This window comes from Aedes aegypti, chromosome 2 (assembly GCF_002204515.2).
Source record: "Aedes aegypti strain LVP_AGWG chromosome 2, AaegL5.0 Primary Assembly, whole genome shotgun sequence".
NCBI classification, from domain to species: domain Eukaryota; kingdom Metazoa; phylum Arthropoda; class Insecta; order Diptera; family Culicidae; genus Aedes; species Aedes aegypti.
The window spans coordinates 225,894,120-225,919,185 of record NC_035108.1 but is presented as its reverse complement, the minus strand read 5'-3'; the positions used below and the strand labels follow the sequence as shown (position 1 = coordinate 225,919,185).

The window sequence follows — 25,066 nt, the reverse complement described above, 5'->3', positions numbered from 1 at the left end:
CAAAACAGTGGGAACAGTTTTGTCTCGGGAATCACAAACGCGGTTTTACTATTATAAAGAATGAACGAAAGAAACAACTTTATTATCTTTACTGTTACACAGTCGAATATTGAATGAAGAACATGGTACCGTCGGTGGTTAGCCCGACTCGTATGTATGGGTGTGTACAGCCAGCGAAAGAGTGTTACCTGATGCGACTCACTCGCCCGCTGCACAGGGTTGTACTCGGTGGGAGTTGGTGATTGCTATACTGCAACACTCCTCCTCAATCTCCAACTCACAGTTTGGTACGGCTTCCTCTTTAGCACTTCTTCTTGAATCTGCCGGTGCCTTCGTGATTTTCCATCACTGCATCCAGCACTGTCTTGGGTATTCCCGGTTTCGTGACGGTCACACCATCGTTTACCTGCTTCTTAACTTCGCGATTATCAGTTGACTCTTCAGCGGCGCACATGGCAATGCCGACCACGTAATCCTTTAGCTTGGTAGGCATAATGTTCCGCGTCTTCCGATATGGTAACTGCTTCTTAGAATTTTCATTCACTTGCTCCTCCTGAACTGCTGCATCGTCTAATCCTTGGAAATCTCCATCCACGTTAGCATCAGAATACTCGTCATCCGAAGAAACTTCTGCTTCCGGCAATCCGTGCTTACGCTGAGGCTCTCGTTTCGAATCATTACGGGTATGGATGATCTCAATTTGAGTAGAACCATTCTTCCACTCGATGAAGGTTGCATCTCTGCTTACAGTGATCGTATCTGTGGCGCGATCCAAAAACCGATATTGTTTTCGGTCTTCAGCGTATCCCACAAAAGTTAGCTTTCTCGATCTGGGATCCAGCTTGCGCCGCTTCACGTCTGGAATGTGGACGTAGGCATCACAACCAAACACACGTAGCCGATCCAACTTTGGTTTCGAACCATAGAACTTTTCGTACGGTGTACCTTCAATCACACGAGACGGCAACCTGTTCTGCAAGAACGCTGCTGTGCGAATAGCCTCACCCCAATACTTTTTCTCAATTCCAGCATCTATGAGCATACAAGAGGCCATCTCCTGGAGTGACCTATTCTTGCGTTCTGCTACTCCATTGGATTGGGGTGAATACGCGGTGGTAAACTGAGCAACAATGCCTTCCTTGGCATAAAAATTACAGAGATCTTTATTTACCCAGACAACCAAAATGTACGTACAACGAAATCACCTGGAGGCTCTATATGTGCAAAATTTCACTTATAAGATGTTGCGAAACGGCCTTCTACGTACAAAAGTGGAGGCGATATGCGTGCATATATTATGTGATGAATAATAACATATAATGCGAGTGTATAAATATTCTACCGAACTAACCTGCAATATTATGCGACTTAACTTATGATAACAAATGATGATTTGACAGCTGCTACGGATTGATCCGACTTACTTTGTACGTGTGTACGGGACGAAACAAAATGTACAAATGAACTCAGAAAAGAAGTGTTTTATGCGAGGAAACTCATCAATCTGACGAGTTTATCCACGGTGTTTAGCGAATTTGATGTAATTAGTATGAATAAACGAGTTGTAACGTGAACTTTCATGCGATTTCTGGTTGTCTGGGTACGTACTCACCGCCTCCATCAGCTCTGATGACCTTCGGTTTCCGGCCGAAATAGTTTTTGCAGAAGTGGACAAACTCCTTCACTTTCTCCTTGGCCTCCGACTTCTCTTTCAGCAAATAGATAACAGTAAATCGACTGTAGTCATCGATTAGGCTCAGGAAATAACGATTGCCACTCGGCGTGGCGGTGTTGAAAGGTCCACACAAGTCTGTGTGAACGAGATCCAAAATCTGCTTCGCCTTTCTTTCCACTACACTCGGGAACGGCTTGCGCGCCAATTTCCCTTCGAGGCAGGTTTCATACACTTCATCTCTTCGACACTTCGTTACGATCATACCACTTCCAAGTTTTTCTTTAATTACTTTGTTCACAGCATTTGCATCTCTGTGGCCGAAACGCCGGTGCCACAAGTGATGACACATCTTCGTATGACAATCACCGACCGACTGCATTGCCTGTTCCACTGATTTCAGTTTATACAGTGCACCGAAACGGTCACCCACGACAACGACGCAACCCGAACTGTTCACAATATCGCAACCGACATCCGTGAAGTGCACTACGAAGCCTTTACTTGCCATTTTTCCAACAGATAGCAAATTACCATCCATCCAGTCCCGGAACAAAAAGCACTTCGAGCAACCGTATTTTAACCGGTTTACCATCACTGTCGACACCTTGAATTAATCCTTCTCCACTGCCAGCGGTTTTTGTTTTCTTCCCGTTAGCTAGCACTACATCCGCTCCGGCACGTACCACCAGCGAGGTGAAAAAACTTTTATCACGGGTCATATGACATGACGCACCACTGTCCAGAATCCAGGCATTTTTCACAGCTTGCCCCGCGACAAAACATAACGGTTCACTCGACTTTTGCGCCTGCTTTGCTTTCTGCGGCGGCTGTTTACTGTTCGAATCCGAATCACTATCACTCTGCTGTGTTGCCAAAAACTTGCGACAAAATTTCTTCACGTGTCCCGGTTTCTTACAAAAGAAACTCTGTCCTTGTCACGCCTTGTGTGCATTATCATCGCTTTTTCTTGCACCATTCCAACAACCGAGCGATCGACGCGACGCTGGTACGCATCCAACAACTTCGACTTCACAAAATCAAGTGTAATATCCGCGTCGGCCCGGCTTTCTAAAGCCATCACGAGATTATCGAAACTGTCCGGCAAACTTCTCAAAATCATTGCCACTTTGAGCGTATCATCGAGCTGCTGGCCTACATTATCGAGGCGCTCAAACAGCTCATCTAGCACAACAAGATGTTTTTTCCATATCACCCCCCTTGGCTAGATTTATCGAACACAACCTTTTCAAAAGGGACACTCGCGACGTCATATTCGGTTTTTCGTGGTATGTCTTCAATGACTCCCACACATCTTTCGCACTTTTCTTCTTCTTGATGATACTGAACTGCGAGTCATCCAAACATAATCCGATCGTTGCAACGGCTCGCTCATCATCGCGCTGCCAGTCATCATCATCCACATCTTCCGACTGCTCTGCACTGACCACACGCCACAGTCCTTCGCGAATTAGCAACATACGCATTCGAAAACTCCACGACTGCCAATTTTCATTGTTCAGCCGCACAAACGAGAGCTTCGAGAGATCCGCCATTTTGTTGCTTCTCCTCCTGCACCGATATCACAAAGCACTACCCGGAACGCTCAACCGCACCGAAAAATCTTCCGACGAAAACTCTACCACTTTGGAAAACGAACGATCGCTTTTCCAAACATCCACTGGGCACCATAACCTGTCGGCAGACTAGCAAAACAGTGGGAACAGTTTTCTCTCGGGAATCACAAACGCGGTTTTACTATTATAAAGAATGAACGAAAGAAACAACTTTATTATCTTTACTGTTACACAGTCGAATATTGAATGAAGAACACTCTGATGGTACCGTCGGTGGTTAGCCCGACTCGTATGTATGGGTGTGTACAGCAAGCGAAAGAGTGTTACCTGATGCGACTCACTCGCCCGCTGCACAGGGTTGTACTCGGTGGGAGTTGGTGATTGCTATACTGCAACATTGAGGACTGCTGGAGAACAGTAAAAGCAGCCATCAACGATGCAGCTGAGAGCAACATCGGGTACGTGGGACGGAATCGACGGAACGATTGGTTTGACGAGGAATGCCAGGAGGTTTTGGAGGAGAAGAATGCAGCGCGGGCGGTCATGCTGCAGCAAGGGACCCGGCAGAACGTGGAACGCTATAAACGGAAACGGCAACAGCAGACCCGCCTCTTTCGGGAGAAAAACGCCGCCTAGAGGAGACGGAGTGCGAGGAGATGGAGCAGCTGTGCCGGTCTCAAGAAACGCGGAAGTTCTATCAGAAGCTCAACGCATCCCGCAACGGCTTCGTGCCGCGAACCGAGATGTGCAGGGATAAGGATGGGAGCATTCTGACGGACGAGCGTGAGGTGATCGAAAGGTGGAAGCAGCACTTCGACGAGCACCTGAATGGCGCTGAGAGCACAGGCAATGAAGGACGGGACAACGGAAGAAATGCCTTCGTCGGTACTGCGGAAGATGGAAACCAACCAGCCCCCACTTTAAGGGAGGTTAAGGATGCCATTCACCAGCTCAAGAACAATAAAGCTGCTGGTAAGGATGGTATCGGAGCTGAACTCATAAAGATGGGTCCGGAGAGGCTGGCCATTTGTCTGCATCAGCTGATATGCACAATCTGGGAAACAGAACAGCTACCGGAGGAGTGGAAGGAAGGGGTTATATGCCCAATCTACAAGAAAGGCGACAAGTTAGATTGTGAGAACTTTCGAGCGATCACCATTCTAAATGCGGCCTACAAAGTATTATCCCAGATCATCTTCCGTCGTCTGTCACCTGTAGTAAACGAGTTCGTGGGAAGTTATCAAGCCGGCTTCGTTGACGGCCGATAGACAACGGACCAGATCTTTACTGTACGGCAAATCCTCCAAAAATGCCGTGAATACCAGGCCCAACGCATCACCTTTTCATCGATTTCAAGGCGGCATACGACAGTATCGACCGCGTAGAGCTATGGAAAATCATGGACGAAAACAGCTTTCCCGGGAAGCTCACGAGACTGATAAGAGCGACGATGGAAGGTGTGCAAAATTGTGTGAAGGTTTCAGGCGAACACTCCAGTTCGTTTGGATCCCACCGGGGACTACGACAAGGTGATGGACTTTCGTGCCTGTTGTTCAACATTGCGCTAGAAGGTGTTATGCGGAGAGCCGGGCTTAACAGCCGGGGTACGATTTTTACGAGATCCAGTCAATTTGTTTGCTTCGCGGATGATATGGACATCGTCGGCCGAACATTTGAAAAGGTGGCAGACCTGTACACCCGCCTGAAACGCGAGGCAGCAAAAGTTGGACTGGTGGTGAATGCGGCCAAAACAAAGTACATGCTAGCTGGTGGGGCCGAGCGCGACAGGGCTCGCCTAGGTAGCAGTGTTACGATAGACGGGGATACTTTCGAGGTGGTCGACGAGTTCGTCTACCTTGGATCCTTGCTGACGGCTGACAATAACGTTAGCCGTGAAATACGGAGGCGCATCATCAGTGGAAGTCGGGCCTACTATGGCCTCCAGAAGAAGCTGCGGTCGAAAAAGATTCACGCCCGCACCAAATGTACCATGTACAAAACGCTCATAAGGCCGGTAGTCCTCTACGGGCATGAAACGTGGACGATGCTCGAGGAGGACCTGCAAGCACTTGGAGTCTTCGAACGTCGGGTGCTTAGGACGATCTTCGGCGGTGTGCAGGAGAACGGTGTGTGGCGGCGAAGGATGAACCACGAGCTCGCCCAACTCTACGGCGAACCCAGTATCCAGTATCCAAAGCTGGAAGAATACGATGGGCAGGGCATGTTGCAAGAATGCCGGACAGCAACCCTGCAAAGATGGTGTTCGCCTCGGATCCGGTTGGTACAAGAAGGCGTGGAGCGCAGCGAGCTAGGTGGGCGGATCAAGTGCGTATCGATTTGGCGAGCGTGGGGCAGAACCGAGGATGGAGAGATGCGGCCACGAACCGAGTATTGTGGCGTGAAATTGTTGATTCAGTGTTATCTGTGTAGATGTTAACTAAATAAATGAACAGAAGCATTGTAGGATTATTCCTAACGATGTTTTGGAAAGACACTAGAAGCTTAAAAATCTAAATTACAATTATATTTGTTTTACAAACTAAAATCTTTTTATTCAATTTGTGAATATATTTGTATCATCTGTCTAGAACAATCGATACGGTCAAAAAACGTACGATAATATGCTTTCAATAAGGGAATTTGTATATTTTGCTCTTTTGCAGTTCAGCTTAGATAAACCACCAAAAGTTTTGTTTGAATTCTGCAATATTCATTGTTTTTTATATATTTTAAACTAGAACGACTGTAAAAACATTTATGTGGATTTATTAAAATTCTCTCTGGTCAATTTGATAAGTTTAAGGTAGCAATGAAAAAAGTTGAAGGAAAACAACTCTTTGGGAAATTAAAACTTATTCAAATTCGCGTAAGCAGTCTGCCAATATATGATAATAATACTTAATCCACTTACCCCATCAAAAAGTACGGGAAGTGTACCATGTCCAATAAATCTGTATTTATTTAAAAAAACAAATATTTTTCATAATGATTCATTCAATTAGAATTGAATTGTTCACCATGTGTTGAAAAAAATATCAGTATTCGATTTCAGGCAGAGATACAATTGATTTTTGATGGACAGAAACTAATTTTGAAATTCATTGATTTATGCGATTAGCAAGTTTGCTTGAGTTAGTGCGCGTGTAGTACCAGTTCTGCAGTAGTATCAGTGTGTACGTGAGAATCAAACCTTAAACAAAGCAATAGTGCATAAACATTCCGAATATTCAAGTTTTTATGCTTAACATGAACAAATGATCCACTTACCCCACTGTACCTTACATCTTTTTTAAGACACCTAGTTTTCATAGACAAATTTATTGAGCACACTCTCGACTATACTTTGGGATAGTTTATATTATGGGTTGGGAGCTAAAATGTGTAAAGTACAAAAAAGGTTTTCACATATAAACTCCCATTACGCAAATTTCACACAGAACCAGTCTCACGCAAATTTTATACAGTTGTTTAGGTCCTAAATGGAATTGAAAAAAGATCTAGTTTAATACATTCTTATTTACGAATACCTATATAACATATTATTTAATGTACGGGTGCAATAAAAAAAGTTGCTGACCAAAATATTCACACTGTAGGCCACCTTCCCCTGTACAAAAATGAAAAAGGCGTATAATTGAAAATTTGATTGTGATGTGCGGTTTTCTGCAATATTTGTGTTTTGCATGTGCATCTCAAGCATGCGGTGTGCTCGCTGGATTACCACTTCACAGTGATTGATATCTGCATTTGAATTGTATTGAAAGCTTTTGATTTTTTTGTGAATATTAACTTTATACGAATCCGGGATGTTCAAAGTTGTTACAGGGTTTAAAACCATGAAATCGCAAACTGTCTATTTTTTTCAATTTTCTTATGCTTTGGACTATGGTTTTTGATAAATTTATTCAAAACTGTTTTTTTCGGGTTACGTCCTTCTCCACATTGTGGGAAGTTTTTTGACCGCAATTTTGTTTAAACAGAAAATTTTGAAAAGCAAAAAAATAGACCATGTACAGTAGACTGATGCAAATTTGGGAATTTTTTGCTCCCCTATACTTGAACGGTGGCACTTATGATGAAAATCATATTCCCAAAACATGAAATGATTTGAACAAAAAATTGGTTGTGCACACGCCATTTGAAGTTTATATGGAAATTACTATACTTTTGTGTTCAGTCCTCTAAGTGCTCATTATAATAATCTTTGGAAAAGTGTACAATCTTCCCTGTTTGCAGAAGACTACATTTTGATGGGAAGTAAGGATAATTTGTTATTATTGATACCAAAGTCTAAATCATGCTGAGATGATCATTCAATTACTTTCAGAGCAACATTGCTTTTTTGCTGTAGAACATAGTAGCCTGGATTATTTGATGTAGTCTACACACCAAGAGCGCTCTGTTGCCTGCCGAACAGTTGGTGAAGCATGCTACATGCAAATCCACTTTATGATGAAGAATAATAGTTTATCCTGACGTCCAATCAAAATGTGATCTTTGGAAAAGTTTTAGCTGAAAGGATTCCACATGAGAAGAGTTTGTTCACTTTTCCATCAAATATTATGACGAAGAGATAGGGGACTGAACACAAAAGGATGTCGTTTTCCATATTAATCTCCATATAAACTTCGAATAACGTGTGAACAGTCAAACTTCTTCCGATCCATTTCAAACTTAAGGAGGATACCATTTACCATAATAAAAATCGCATAGGGGAGCCAAAGCTTCAAAATTTGCATCACTCTAATGTACAGCGTTTAAATTAATTGTTTTCGTACGCATCTTTTATACAAAGCTCATTTGATTTAGCTACGGTATGATATGAGCAACATAAATCGAACGACTTTTGGCATGAATTTATAACGTTTTGGCATAAATTTGTAAAGTTTTAGCAAAAAAAAAACTATTTCTACAATGTACAGTCAACTCTCCATAACTCGATATTAAAGGGATCATCGAGTTAGGGAGGTATCGAGTTAGGAAGGTATCGAGTTACAGAACACGAAACCAATGTAACTGCGATCCGAGGGACCATCGAGATATGGAATATCGAGTAGACTGGATCGAGGAGAGTAGACTGTACTTAAATTTAAGAGACCCACAACTTTATTAATCAATCAACGATGAATTTTGTTAAAAAATATTTCACAAAGTGACCAGTGCAGTTTGGTAATTAATTCACCTAGAAGTGGCACAGAAAAAAAAACATTTTCTCTTGAATTTCAGACATGCGAAATTCAAATGCATATTGGCGTAATTGTAGAATCTAGAAGTCTGTACCATTGGTTGTATAACATCAAGACAGCATATCACCATTGAAATACTTACTGTATAGAGTATACGTATTCGATCACAATTTTAAAGTCAAGCACATATGTTCATTAATTTACATTGGGACATTTTTAAATTTCCAATCGAACGATAAATGACTTTCAACATTCATAGCTAAAGGTTAACTACACTATGAGATCGACATGGAAAAAGATCGTACCACCACTTAACGAATTTCAATATTTTTTGTCAGAGTTCTATACAGTTCGCATATCTTGTTGTTCCTGTGGCCGGAGTTGTTCCGGTGGATCCAACAAGACATATTGAAATCTTTTGAGTAATCATTGAGCGGTTAGAGTTTTAATTGTATTTTATTTTCTCTCCGGCTTATTACGGATCAAAGTCTTCTAGTGCTCCGACTTGGAAACTGCCGAAGTCATTCGAAACTTTTGGCGCCAAGTATTTCTTCAGCCAACACGGAAATAAATAAATCATTATCGGGTTTCCGAATGCTGAACAATATGCTACATCGTCAGAGGACTATTCTATACACGGTTGTTTAAAATTGATTAACTATTATGTATTCTTATGTTTAAGATCACGCTTCCCAATTTTCAAGCAACTTCGTCGAATGGTGTTTTATGATTCTGTAGTAAGAAACACTCAAAAAGTTTGGAAATGTTTGTAGTGTTCCCATACTATGAGATCTTGTGATAATATACTTGAAAACATAGAGACTGGAGACATCTGACCATCTTTTAGTAAAAAATTGATTGTTGCAGTAATTGTGGTAGAGCGAAGCGCACAAATTTTGTCACGCTAGTTATTAACAATTCCAACGCCAAATTTGTACTTATCCCTTTAAAATTTTCGTATCGTTCAATGTGCTTTTGTGATTCCCTCCTTTTGAGGGCATGCTTGGTATAATTTGTGCGTTAAAGCAATATACTATAATTCGAATGTTTTTTTTTTGTTTATTAGTGACATTCTACCACCTGAAGGGTGCATTTGTGTCAAAGATAAAGAAACATCATATTTATTTACAAACTCATATAAAATAAATTTCTATAACACTTTACCGTACAACCGACTAAATCCTGGGAATAAATTATGCACAATAGCATCATATTTTTGTATTATGGGAAATTGAAGTGAAAAATCTGTTAAATGGGGGTGCAAACGGTTTTAAAGATTATTTTTTAAACAAAATATTTATAGACATAAAAAAATGGATTTAATCTAGATGATCAAGTGTGTCCAGTCTTATCAACAGTAAAGTTTAAGTACATTAACCTCAGTAAACCACTAACACTTAAAATATTCAATCAGTTGCGTAGTACTAATTACAAAACAAACATGAACACCCCTGCATTTTCATTTGCTGCCAAACAAACAGATCATCATAACAAAAAACTAATTCACAGCACCTCAAGGTTTAATACTATATTTAAAGTAATCAATAATCTTTCTCATTGTTTTGATTCATTTATTACTATCATTCCCAACCATATCAACTTGAAACTCAAATTCCAAATTGTGTGTAAAACGTCAAAAACAACGATGGGCAAAACGAATCACACCATGTCCACAACGCCTCAACCTGATAATATGCCTTCCAACGCGATCTTTCATCAGTACGTAGTGAAATGTGTGATAGTTGCTATAAAAACCATAGGCAACATTATGCTTGTGACATACCTACTTCAATTTATGTTCGCTGTTATTGGAGTACAGTTGTTCAAGGTAATTCCATGTTTTATTTAATCTAAGCGTTCCTTTACTTTGTTCAATATATGCACCTATAAAATGTTGTGGTAGAATTAGTAAGAATGTTTTTGTTTGAAGGTTATAATTTACACGGTTGTACAATTACATCTTATGCCACATGTAGTGCATTTGGGCTAATAGGAATGATATGTTCCAGTTACTACTTGAAATTCATCTTTTGCTAGTTGTATAGAATAGAGTTGTACGTATCGCTTTCAGTTTTTATTACACTAAACATCATAAACGTAGATGAACTATACTGTATTGTATTCGGGAAAAGGCTTCAGTGTGAATCGAATGGAAAATACATTTTATAATATCAATTTTGCAAATATCAAATTAGGTTGGTGGTACCAACATACTTTATGTACTAATGAACTTCTAATCATAATTTGTACATTTAAAACTGAAGATTTTAAAAAATTTGTTCGAAATTTGAAGTTACGCCCTTTTTAATTTTTCAGCTTGATTTTTCCTTAATACTGCTATACTGCCCATACTCGCATAACAGTTCCATATATGGAACTGTTATGCGAGTATGGGCAATATGCCTTACAAACTATTGAGAATTCCTTGATGTAACCTTCGGACGATATATTCTTCACCTCAAAAGACACATCTTTTGTAAACATGTCCTTAGTGCAAAAACTCCGTAAAAATGACAATGTTTCAAATTTACAATAAACCGTTTATATTTTAGCATGATTGCATTTCACAAAAATATGCACATAATCAACACAAGCAACTTTGGTGTACATTTGGATTACTTACGAACAATCCTTCTTATTGTTTTGTTCTTATTAAAGGCTCCCCCAAATCTACGCGACTCTTTACGGCGAAAGCGACAAAAAATCGTCGCGATTTCGTTGTTGTGTCGCTGCAAGCACTTTTCTATGGAACCATCTTAACTGACACGACGCGAATCGCTGCGAAATCGCGTCGCTGTGGCTTAGACGCACTCATTAAATAGTGCATGCAGCGAAACATCAGCGAAATCGCGACGATTTTTTGTCGATGTCGTCGTAAAAAGTCGCTTAGATCTGGGAGAGCCTTAACACTGCAGTGTTCGTGCTGTTGCATTTTTTACACACACACATGTGAAAAAACCATTATGCATACAGTATCAGCGCCTTGCTTACAGGTCTCGCGACAAAATTAGGGTTAACGGATTTTGCATCCAATTTATACATTCCAATGCAACATATCAGCTTTTGGAAGTTTTGGTGGCGTTTATTTATTATGTAACGCTAAAATTGACAACTAAGCGAGGAAAATGTTATATTTTTCGTGTGATCCGTGTGAAATGGACTTCCTGCAAAGCATGATTTGTGATCGTCGTCTTTTAAGTTCAAGAAACCTATTGATCGTTCAAGAAACCTGAGCCGCTACAGCGAACTGACATCCGCTGGATATAATGAATGATATTGCGCATTTCCTTCACCATTTGACTATCGCAGAATTTTTCACAAGTGCGCGATTGCATCAAATCAACTCAGTCTTCAGCGGACTCATGCTTCACAAATCAAAGAATAAGTGCTCTGAAGGCACCAACATAATTCGATGCAATTCCGAACTTTTATTCAAACTTTCGCACTTATTGAACCACACTTCGCAGTCCTGTAATGAAAGAAATACACAATATCATAATAAGCATTATTTGTTTTGTTTTTTTCATATAATCCCCTACACAAAAAGACACATCTCCCGATTTCCCGAACTTTTGCTCTTGCACGAATACATCTCATTCAACAGTAAAAAACTTACGACAATTGATTGATCCGTTCTCAAGCCATTTCGTGACATACAAACACCACTCCATTTTTATTTAGGTATATAGATTTTTTTCAATAACTATTAAGTAATAAACCCTGTCGAAAGACAAAACGTATAATGCCAAAACGTCGAAAAGACAAAATGTCTAATTATATAATTTTGGAATAGAATCATTCTTCCAATGAATGCTTGTTCCCTTACAATTCTCTGCTTTCGACGTTTTGTACTTTTGACATTTTGTTCGTTCGACGTTTTTCGCTCAACCATAACTGTCATTATACGTTTGTAGCTACTTCAAGTGTAAAATAACCGAAACAATGTTCATGAAAATATATTATTGCATTATATTGGCTATCTGGAAAGTCACGAAATTATTTTCATATTTTTTTTCAATTCGAACGCAAAAACTGGTTCTTAGTTTTAATTAATTTATTTTTTACTAGTGGTCCCGGCAAACTTCGTCTTGCCATCAAGTAGGCTGTTGAACACGTTATGGATCGTCCCATACAAAGTGACAGTTCCGTTCTCTCTCTCTCTCTCTCGTTTTTCTGGCTTTCTCGGTGAATACCTGGGATTTTTATACACACAATCACGTCGAAACCCTTGACGAACAAAACGGAGAAATAATCATTCAAATCCGTTAACCCGTTCGTAAGACATTTCGTGACATACATACACCATTCCATTTTTATTTATATAGATTAATTGCTTTAGTATGCACCGATATTGAGAGGAGCTGTAGTAGGCAGTAATAGTTTTCTGCGTCTGACAGTTTTTTCTCGTTTCGGAAGAGAACATTTTAGAGGATTTCAAGAATTGTCGAATTTGGATCGTTTAATGTTCGTTGGAAAGTGGCTGAGCAAGCTTGAGGTTTTCGGGACGTGTGTTGTGTGATTTACAGAAGCTTTGTGAGATTCCTGAAAATCACGTTTCTTTGATAATTTTCTGCGGAATTCAATTTGGCGGATTTGCTATCAGCGGCGATTACATCTTATCAACCTTCAAACTTTATTGACGTGGTGAGTTCGTTTCATGCTTGTAGAAACACAAATTTGTGTCATAGCAATGTTTCATTTATTTGTTAAACAAACTATGGATGCGTCACTATAAGTGTCGGCTAAGCCCTTATTCCTGTTTTATTGAAAAATGAACTACACGTACGTATGATTGAGATAGGCAAAATTTTGCCTAAAATCAAATGCTTATAACTTTATGAAAAATGGATGAAACTGGATGCATCCGGAACGGGCAACGGCAAATTTGGTCTAATTTCAGGAACTTGCTTGGCCACATCTTCGGGGGCACCTGGAGAGTCGTCATGGCAGCCGGTGGTGCTGTAAATACTTCGGAAAGCACAACCTTTGAAAATCATGCAGTTTAATGCCCATATTGATATGGTTCAAGATATATCCTTAATTGACCACTTTCCCAGGGCACCTGGAACCTTTTTCAGAGTGGTATGTGCATCTAAAGGTTCTGAATATGCTGCTGGAAACATCATGTTGATGGTTGATGCCTACTTGGATATAGCTCCGGATAATATTAACATGATTAGAAATAAAACCACGGAAATTATCATATTTCAGAAGATTTCCAACCAATCTTAATGCGTCAACCGGCATTCAACTTCCTATTAGTTTTAGTTTATAGGAAAATTGTAAACATCTATCGAACTTTACACCGCACAAAAATACAAGCAACAGAAAAAATGACATTTGGACATGACCTTGGAAAATCCGGAACATCTCCGGTGTCCAGTGGCCAATATGCATGGCCAAGAAAGTTCCTGAAACTAGACCAAATTTGCCGTCGCCCACTTCCGGATGCATCCAATTTCATTTTTTATAAAGTTATAAGCATATGAATATAGGCAAATTTTTGCCTAAAAAAGGCTACATAAATCGCATCACTTACCAAGGTGAATCCTGATCATGTAACTTTTGATCTGTCCCACTAACAAAACTCCTTCCTGTGAAAACCATGGAGATGTAGAGGTGATTTCGGTCTCTAGTAGCAATGGATGTCACACTTACATTCCTTCCCTTCCCCGATGACCATAAGGAACTGGCCGGCGCCGTTATTGACATTACTGAGTTTGGAGTCCTCAAAATTGTACATTGAAAATCTTTTGATTCCCTGTACAATTTTGATTATTCCGGTTAATCACGGAGTAGCAACTATGAATTGTACGGTCATCAATATTTATGCTTATGCTTAATTGATGTAGTATGCGCCGATATTGTTCCTTAGGATGTTTCATGAACTAGAAATACTTTGATGATTCTTTGATCGGACGTGTATTTTACATTCATATTAAAACAAAGGCATGTAGGGAAAGTGTAGCCAGTTATGGCTATAGTGGTTCTCTATTGGGCCATACGTGAATTCACGAAAACTTTCACATTTTAAATACTTTTGAATGCTTTAACAGACACATAAAGCGATTAAAAATTTGAAAACAATTGAATTATCGTATATGGCGAAATAGGGAACCGTTATGTCCATAACTGGTACACCTACCCTATTAAACTACACATTAAATGAAAAGTATTGGCGCTGTACTGTCATGTTGAAAACTGCTGTACCGCGAAATCAAGTTGCAAGTGTCACCCCTTTAAGCTTTATTTCAAGATTAATGTTTGATACAAACTAAATATTAGAGTGGTTCAAAAAATCGTTTTTGCTCCACATCGCTCATTTGATTCAAGATCAAATTCTGAATGTCCTCTCAAAATTTGAGCTCATTCGGATGAAAATTGAGACTGCACAAGCCCTTCAAAGTTTATATGGGAATTACTATGGGAAAAGCAAGCAAATCATTCAATTGGTCATAGCGTTTGCCCATGTGCTTTTGAACCACTCTACTAAATATGCTTCATATGCCGTAAAGTGCCGTAATTCAGCGCACCTAAGACCCTTATTTCGCGAATTTTGTAATATTTCTAATAAATTGGAAATTATCGTTAATGACAAATTTAAGTGCAATTGTGATGAATTCTCATCATATAAAGATAGCGGTATAAGGTAATTTTAAAATGATCATTAATATCGACAAATTTTGCTGATTGTGCATGCTACTTCCCACCTGGAACCTAAAAGAGTGGCAATAGCAGTCGGTGCGACAGAAAATGTGATTTGGATATGACCCCGGAAAATCCGGAGCATCTCCAATATCCGGTGGCCAATTACTGCAGCCAATTACTGAAACTATACAAAATTTTCCATCGAAGGCTTCCGGATGCATCAAATTTCATCCATTTTTCAAAAAGGTATGATCATTTGAATTTGAGCTAAATTTTGTCTATCTCAACCATTTTGCATATACCCTGTATATTCCTCAAAAAAATAATTCCTGGTATTGTCAAAGAACTTTCTTCAAAGTTTTCTTTGATATGTTTGTTTTGAGGAATACTCTAGTGATTTCTGCATGAATATTTTCACAGATATTTCAAAAATTCCTTTAACGTTTCTTAAGGAATCCATTTGAGATTTATTTCCCATTCCTTCTAATCTGTGAGATCTTTGCAAAAGATTCTATCATAAATTACTTTAGAGATTATACCTACGGTCTTGTTTAAAAACAATTGTGTAACAAAACATAATCCAGGGATTTCTTAAACAAAAATTTTGAAGAAATTCTTCTATAAACCTAAAAAAACAGTCCAGGACTTTTTTTTCATATGACTCTGCAGAAATTACTCCAATTACTTATCTAAGAAAAGCTTCAAAAATTCATCAAGAAATTATTACAAGTACAGTGCTGTTCTGAATAATAGCAGCGCATGTCGATTTTCATACAAAATGCTCAACTTTGACATGCTGTAGTTTTGTTCCCTTTCAAGCAATCGAGCTGAAATTTTCTCCACAGAACTACAAATATGATCAATTTTGTAACTACAAAATTTCAGTTTTTTCTGAGTCCCTGCCGAAAACACTAGGTGCAATTTTTCGAAAAAATAGCAGTTTTTCATTTTAAAATTTTTCTTCTACAAATATTTAAAACATTTTCGGTTTAGGTGTAGGTTTGATAAGTAGGAGGAGATTGTTCCAATGGTAAGTGATATACAATTTGAAACTCTAATGTCAAGCCGAAATTCAAATTTTTAAAACTGCTATTTTTTCGAACAATTCCACCTAGTATCTCACTTTCCGGCAGGGGCTTAGAAAATTTTGAAATTTTGTGTTTACAAAATTGGACATATTTGTAGTTCTGTGGAGAAAATTTCAACTCGATTACTTGAAAGGGAACAAAACTACAGCATGTCAATGTTGAGCATTTTGTATGAAAATCGACATGGGCTGCTATTATTCAGAACAGCACTGTATACCTTCAAGAATTTCGCCAGTGGTTTTTATTCTGGAATTTATGGATTACATGGATATTAGGATACCTGCATTTCTTCAGCGAAGTTATGAAAAGGATTCTTCTCTTACTCTAGAGATATATCCAGAAAATTCGCAATGGAATCTCCTAGAGTTTCTCCAGAAAGTTTACATGGATCTCCTCCACCGACTTCTGCTGGAATCCCACCAAAGATTCTTCTTTGGTTGCCGTCAATTGTTTATCCATTTTGTTTTTCAAGAAAAATTGTTTGTTGCAGGATTCTTCAACAGAACTCTCTAGTGATTTCTCCATGGTTTCCTATATTGCACTTTCCAAAACTTCCTTTGGTAATTTCAACAAAAATTCTTTTAAGAATTTTTTAATAGTGGTTTTTTTGGCGATGCAGTCCAATACAAATCAAAAGCCCTTTTTTGCTTCAAAGTGCGACGTTTCAATGTATATTACATACGTTTCAAGGATTGTAATATACATTGGAGTGTCGGACCTTCAAGCAAAAACAAAAAAGCTTTTGATTTGTATTGGACTTAGCGAGCTTTTCCAGCCGAGAAAATTCAACCGAAATTTCTCAAACATGGTAACTTCATCAATTTCTATGAACGCACTCATATTTTCAATGGAATTTTTAACTGGATAAACTAAATTGGTAATCATTGCGTAAAAAAGTAGTGCACAAAACACATCATTGTTTTATCATCAGAAAAATATTAAAAATTTTAGTGGTTTCACAAGTGAAAAATACCAAATTTTATACCTAAAAATTATTAAAGGCACATTTTGTCGCTTTTTCCTTAGCGGATGAATTATTGATTACTAAAGTTGTAATTGACTTGACTGCTCTTGTTAAGTCAAGAATTGTTTTGATAGAAAATAATACCAACAATTTGCTCGTGGAATAATATGATAACCAAGTCAATAACTGGTTCAGTTATTCACTCCCGCTCGGTTAGTTTCCGTAGTATGTATACTATAACTAATCTTAAGGTGCAAGAAAAAATGACTCAAAAGTCAGAACTGAAAAAGCAGTTTTCTCCTTTTAAAACAATAAATTGATAAAAATAAAAACACACAGCCTTTTTATTTGGCAAATAAAAGAGCTGTGTGTTTTTATTTTCTTCGATTTGTCTATTTAAAAAGAGAAAACTGCTTTTCCAATTTTGACTTTTGCACCATTTTTACTTGGGCCTTAATATGCGTTACCATTTGTATTGGTGTTAATGTTCCTGACAATATTATTAGCTTAAGTTTTGATCGACAAAAATGTATTGTGATCAGTGAATCAAATTGTCATCGGAACAGACGAAAAACAAACAACAAAACTATTGTGCATTCAGATTAACTTTAGACCGAAGTTCATAAGACAAATGAAATATCACCAACAAAAGTTCACCGAAGTTCGGCGTCGGCATTCTACCGAAGTGCTACGCCGACAAAAGCATTCCCTATGCGTCGGCGAAGCACTAAATTAGAATGCCGACGCCGAACTTCGCCGAAGTTTTGATTGCCGAACTTCTAATTGTCACTCGAATTGGCAATAGCATGCTCACAATCGTTTGTCCAAAATTTTGCGGATAGGGATACAATATAAAAAAATTGTCGTTACAAATACATTGTTGCAATTTTTTCAACTCGTGATTAACTAGTTACATTAAACAAAAAATCAAATTTGTTTTATGGTTGTTATTCAATAATGTGACAATGTTTACCAACACGGAGAATTCTCGAGAATTGCCATGCAAAGCCTGCAAAATCGCTCGCACGCGGTGAGTGATTATTGTCATATTCTGTCCAGGTTGTGATAAACTATTATTGTGAAATGAGATTATTGCAACAAGAGTGGAAGAGGATACTGTTTTATTGTTGTGTGTAGGTTGATAATTGATTCACTGATTGTGATTGTTGGAATAAATGGTGTGCTAAAAGTAATTCCACCCACTGTAGATATTCCTCTAAATGCTCCTTAAGAATCGTTTCCAGGATTCCTGAAGCAAATTCAGATATCTCTTCACCTTTCACATGCATAAGAAAATATCGCCTATCATATCACATGTAAATTTGTTCAAAAATGATAATGACGCATTCATTCAATTCATGAATTACTCCACATTAATTCTTTCAAAACAGTAAAACATCTCCTTTGTCTATCCCTAAAAGTTTCCAAATATTCTTCAGAATTTTCCCAACAGAAATACTTATTTTTAACAGAATACTTATTTTTTTCACAATTATACAATGTTCATAATGTAGCACATTTGCTCAACAGTACTCCAGTCTTTTCCAAGAATCTGACCGTCGAGTAACCGTCTGCCCAAGCCCAAGTTTCTTCTAGTATTCAACTTCAAAGAAAACTCTACTTACGTTTAATCAATACTTACATAAACTCACACTAGAAATGGCAAATTTCTGTTTGAGTTCTCGTTTTCCTCGTCGCCAGTTGATAAAACCTTCCTTACTCCAAGGCGAGGCCTTCTATGTTTCGGCAGACACACTTAGACTCCAGCGGACACTTGACTAAAGGGCGGACACACTAGACGTAACCGTAACTTCTTTCTTTTAATAGGGTATAGCACAGCTAATTTAGATTTGACTCTGTATCGTCTCACAGCTAGTATTCGACTGATCTTTATTAATCATTCCTCGGACGAGCGAACCGCTCATGATATCGGTTTTACCGAACGATGTTCATTGAATTCATTTGTTCATCTCGTCTAAAAACAACAGATATAACATTATGTAAAATTCTTTTTGTTTTTTTTTAGAAATAAACCAACGATTCATTAAAGAGTCTATAAGATTCCTCTAAGATATTCTCTTAGGGTTTGGGTTTACCCCAAAAATTCTTGAGTAATACTCACAAAATGCTCACAAGATTCTTGTATTTCTGAAAGAGTTAAAGTTATCTCCAGAACATCTTCCAAATAAGTATGTATTAGCATATAAAGAATTTTTAAAAGGTTCTTGATTTTTTTCAGGATTATGTAACAATCCTTCGAAAATTCCTTGAAGAATTCTCCCAAAACTCCATTGTTTTCGATACTTCATTCACAGTTTGCCGATAATTTCTCCAAATATTCCTGCTCCTTTCTGGTACTTCAAGTGTTTTCCTCATTCCTTTAAAAAAGATGATTATTTTTTTTTAATGTGTTCTGCAAGTAAGCCATCAGAGGATACTTCAGGAATTTGCTACTAAGAATACTTACATGAGTTTTTCATGTAAACTTTTACAAAAATTCTTACAGGGTTTTCACCATGAATATTTCCAAGCTTTTTCTAGCGCTGAGCCAGAATATTATATTATATTATATACCAACGATCACTTTTATATTTATTTTTCGCGAAGTAAACCTATCTTCCATTGAAAATTTTGGCATTCAAGTATTGATTATACTGAACCAATTAAATTTTAAATTGAAAATTTAAATTTTAGAAAGGGAAATTTAGGGTGAAAATGCAGGGTGCTCACTAGAATGGCCCATAGTGATCAAACTTCATAAATCCTCAGTTGCCCCCCTTAAATTAGTTAATTTAAACCCCAAGAAGCTACCGTGAAAATTTGAGCGAAATCCGTCAACTCTAAACGAATTTGAAATTTGTATTAAATTACATTTCCGCCAACAGATGGCGCTGTATTCGATGAATTTCTTTCATTTTATTAGAAGGTTTTAAAAGAGACTGCAATAAACGGGAAGTCTTACCGTTCAGAAACAAAAAGGTTATATCTAGGAAAACTACAATTCAGGTTTCTCTCTAGGTGGAACCGGCAGCTCCGCAAAAAAGGTTATTTTAATTTTGGAATAAACGTGTCCTTGTTTCGTTAAGATCGCTCTCATTTTTTCGTACTGTCTTTTCTCTATAGGTTGGAGAACCTTCAAATCAAAATGAAGGAAATTCACCGACTACAGCGCCATCTAAGTGTCGAAAATGTTTTTTTTTCGTTTTTCCCATACACACTTCAAGCTCTTTGGGGTCACTTCCTTTGACGGATTCCGTTCAATTTATTATATTTTGGTTTTTCTCACATAAAAATAGGCCACCTAAGTGCTCACTTTGCCTCACGTGCTCACTATGCCCCGCCTATCCCTTCGAACGAATTGCTACAGCTCCACGGAGTTGGGAAATATTTCATAAATAAGCAACATTGACGATTATTCTAATTCTTCAGTATATGGTTTGTATAAGCGAGTAAAAAAGAAGCAAGTAAATGAACAGCAAACTGATTGTTCTTTGTTGATAATGGAAACACTTGCTCTTTTTTGCATTAAATTTGTTGGCTTTAACATTTATTTGGTGTGCGTTGTTTTGAAATGTGATGTTCAACTAATCGATTGAATTAACCAAACAGATAACACTATGCGTGTTTCGACCATTTTATGTAGTTCAAAAAATGTAAACTAATTGTTTTGGTCTTGTTTATGAAAGTGTTAATATAATTATAATATGTATTTACAATAAGTAAATTTTATTAATTGTACACAATGGATTAAACGTTAAACATTAATATATGCTTTTATTTAAATTATTGCATATCACATTCTTCAGGGGAAATTTTTCTCTTGCTCAGATGGATCGAAAATGCAGGAATCGGAATGCCAGTAAGTAACATGTATGTGTTGATTGAACCAATTTGTGACGTTGATTTTTTTACAGTGGAACTTACTTGGTATTCGAAGGTGGTAATGTAGATAAACCAGTATCGAAAGAACGGGAATGGTCGAGAAATAGGTTTCATTTCGATGATGTTTCTAAAGCTATGCTTACTTTATTTACTGTTTCTACGTTTGAAGGATGGCCAGGGTATGTCAAATATCTGTTTCGATTTCAACAGTAAGATAATCTTCTCTTAAATCTTTCAGGCTATTATATGTTTCGATTGATTCTCACGAAGAGGATTCAGGACCAATTCATAACTTTAGACCAATCGTCGCGGCTTATTATATCATATACATTATCATCATTGCATTCTTCATGGTCAATATCTTCGTTGGTTTCGTTATTGTTACATTCCAAAATGAAGGAGAGCAAGAGTATAAAAACTGTGACCTGGATAAAAACCAGCGAAATTGCATAGAGTTCGCATTGAAAGCTAAACCGATACGACGATATATTCCAAAACACAGAATCCAGTATAAAGTGTGGTGGTTTGTTACATCGCAACCATTTGAGTACATGATTTTCATACTTATTATGATAAATACAATTACTCTATCAATGAAATTCTACCGCCAGCCAGAAATATACACCGAAGTTTTGGATTTGCTCAACTTAATTTTCACTGCAGTTTTCGCTTTGGAATTTGTTTTCAAACTGGCAGCATTTAGATTTAAGGTATTTGGCCAAGTAATCATATACTGACTCCGTATATTGACATATTTTGTTTTTTTTTTTTATTTGTAGAACTATTTCGGCGATGCGTGGAACGTATTCGACTTTATAATTGTACTGGGTAGTTTCATTGACATTGTTTACTCAGAAGTGAACGTCAGCAAAGGCATGAAGGTAGGTGTAGTGATTTATTTATGTTATACTCGTAAAAAAAAATATGTTTAACCCTCTAATACTTAAATTTTTATTTTCGAGCTAAATATAATTTCCAGTTATATAAATCGTTCTAAACACGTTTTGGGCAATGATTTATTTTTATTCGCAAAGCTACAAATTTTGGTTTCTATAATTTTTATTTTTGAACATCCCTATCCTTTTTCATTATTTCTTGAAGCCTCTTCTAGTTACTGATTTTTAGCAATAATAAAAATTCTGTTTCATCTTCACAATATATGTAATTTTTAAAGATAAATATGGATCAAAGCAAAACTTCAAATTTTCAAGACCACAAATCTGAAGAACCGAACACCCGTTTGAATTGAAAACTAGTGCCAGCTAGTGACCAAACGATTGAGTTTTCAGCTTAAACGGATGTTTGGTTCTCCAGATTTGTGCTCTTGAAAATTTGAGGTTTGGCTTCGATTCATCTTCACCTTAATACCACCAAGCTCTTCTTTTGTAATAGGGAGTTCTGTTTGATCTTTCGACCTTGACACTTGCTTTTCCCGGGGCAAGCGACGAGGGCAGGATCAAACACGTCGCGCGTCGGTCTCGTAAGTGAAAAAGTGGCGTGATCGGTGAGTTCGGTTGAAGAAAGTGAAAAAGTGCCGCGATCGGTTAGTTCTGTTTGATCTTTCGACCTTGACACTTGCTTTTCCCGGGGCAAGCGACGAGGGCAGGATCAAACATGTCGCGCGTTGGTCTAGTAAGTGAAAAAGTGGCGTGATCGGTGAGTTCGGTTGGAGTAACTGAAAAAGTGCCGCGATCGGTTAGTTCTGTTTGATCTTTCGACCTTGACGCTTGCTCCTGGGCAGTGCGTCAAGAAAGCCCGAACAGTTTTTTTTTTTAAATCTTTTTGGGTCGCGCGCTTATTTTTTTTTTCCTGAGTGCTTTTTTATAGCCGAGGCTTCACTCGTTTGAAGCCGAAAGTGGATTGTGGCTGCTCAGTCAAGGATAACGGATCAATTGGTGAGCTCGTTTCATGCTACTATTTCTAATCTATAAAATATGTATGACTGCACATTCAATCGTTACAATGGTGGGATGTAAATATGATTTTTCAACAAACTATGGATGGTTCGTCACTGTGAGTGTCGACACAAACTCTGATTCATGATTAATTTATGTTTAACATTTTTTTTCAGAACACCTCTTATATACCTTTATTTTTGTAATTAAAAAAACTTTGAATGGTTCGACACTACAAGTGTAGACTTGCGAAAGGTTCACTTTATTCAACAAACTTTGGATGGTTCGCCACTGTAAGTGTCGGCATAAGAATAAGAGTGTTCTATGATGTCCCAACCAATCGAGTTTTTTGTTTCTTTTCAAATGAGTAAAATATAATAACACATGCTTTCGTCCTGACAGCTGTAGGAATGTTACATTTAGGTATTTGTTCAACAAACTTTGAATGGTTCGTCACCTCAAGTGTCGGCATAATTTTCCTCTACATAGAAATTGTTCATATCACATGAAAATATTATATTTACGTATAAGCATGTATATATCTCACAAATCATTGTTTATCATGGTCTAATCGCTTATCAAAGTGAATCCTATGACCCAACGATCCTCCCCATTAACAAACATCCCTCCCAGTAACCTTTGTGGAGATGCAGAGGCAAACACGGTCTCCAAATAGCAAAGGTTACACACTAACATTCCTTCCCACAATCCCACCTGACTGCAAGGACGTGGCCGGCGCCGTTATTGACCCTGTATAAATAGAGGCACTGAATTATGCACACTGAAGAAGATTATGGTAAATCCCAGCCGAACTTCTAGTTGATTCTTTGTGCATTTTCACTGACTTCGGTCAATCACGGAATAGCAACCATTGATATGTGTAGTCAGTCTAAGCTAAGCTAAGCTAAGCTAAGCCAAGCTCTTCTTTTGTAATAGGTTGATCGTAGAAAATATAATAGGTACGATTTTTTATATTACACGTAAAAAGAACCCCGGGCTTTTGTAGGTTACATAAGAATACAATTTTTCAAACAATTTTAAAAAATACAAAAAAGTTTCAAAAGTCATGAAAAACTTTTCTTATATGCGTGTTATGAGTCGAGGTTTAAGGGATGATACACAAATTATGTCACGCTAAATTTCAACTTTTTCGACCCCTTCCCCCCTTTGTCACACTTTTTGTATAAGTTCTCCGAATACTTTGTAAGGCTTGTCACGCTTGGCTCGACCCCCTCCCCCCTTGGAGCGTGACGTAATTTGTGCATGGCCCCTAAGCCAAAAATAAAATCATTTTGATTTCCCAACCAGGAAAAAATACACAAAATTTCAAAGTATACCCCGTCTAAAGGCGGTGTTGGGTATTAGAGGATTAAATGTCTTCATGATGATGATTTGGATTCCATATTTTTTAAATACTATGATTTTTCCTTAAGTTGGCTTTATATACATGGATGGATCATACATATAGGGAGCCGCATCTCATTTTTCGCACTTTTAATTCACTTCAGCAGTGGGGTTTTTTTGAAAGCTACAAATGTTTATTTAGCCACAGTGCTTGTTTTGCTGTTTCAGACAAATCGGCAGAAAAAAAACCCATGCCAAAGTGAATCATGGAAGTGCCCAAGTAGCTCTGTACTAGGGTGCGGCTTATTTTTCAAAAGTTCTCAAACCAAAAATTCGTATGCTCTGCTGAATTCTAATCACATTAAAAGAGAAACCTCACAATCTGAGCCAAAAATATTAAAATTTAGAGGTGGCGCAAGCGTCTTGAAGGTAAATTTTCAGGTTATGAAAAATGACCTTCAGTGAAGTAAACATAACTTTGTTATTTTTAAACCGATTTTGAAACTTTTAGCATCAATATCTTCAAAATTAAATTTATAAAAACTCTATAGCATGTCAAATTTGTCTACAATCAAAAATAGTTTTAGTTACAAGTAATTTATTCCAAATTTTTCCTCATTTTTCTAAAAATTTCAACTTTGTTTGACCATAACTTCATGATTATTCAACCGATTCCAAATCTTTTTACATGATTTTGAAGCTAATTCAGTTGGTTATACACCATTCATACATCACATTTCACTAAAAAATGTCTTAACTAAGTTTTTCAGCAAAAACTGAACAAAAACATGATTTTTTTAACGAAAAATG

The 25,066-nt window shown here is 37.6% G+C and overlaps 1 protein-coding gene across 11 annotated transcripts in view; it reads left to right on the top strand.

Annotated features, from left to right (window-relative positions):
• Positions 1-25,066, top strand: part of LOC5574639 (muscle calcium channel subunit alpha-1) — an 87,324-nt gene that overhangs the window by 43,786 nt on the left and 18,472 nt on the right. For 10 of the 11 annotated variants that reach the window (XR_002500351.1, XM_021844182.1, XM_021844175.1 and 7 more), the window contains 4 exons: positions 20,942-20,994; positions 21,050-21,196; positions 21,256-21,727; positions 21,797-21,898. Coding sequence is in view for 10 of the 11 variants with exons in the window: in XM_021844182.1 (XP_021699874.1) it covers positions 20,942-20,994; positions 21,050-21,196; positions 21,256-21,727; positions 21,797-21,898 (774 nt within the window). In the remaining variant the exon portion in view is untranslated. Of the gene's footprint in view, positions 1-10,155; positions 10,264-20,941; positions 20,995-21,049; positions 21,197-21,255; positions 21,728-21,796; positions 21,899-25,066 lie in introns of all 11 variants that reach the window. The other variant, XM_021844177.1, reaches the window with a different exon arrangement.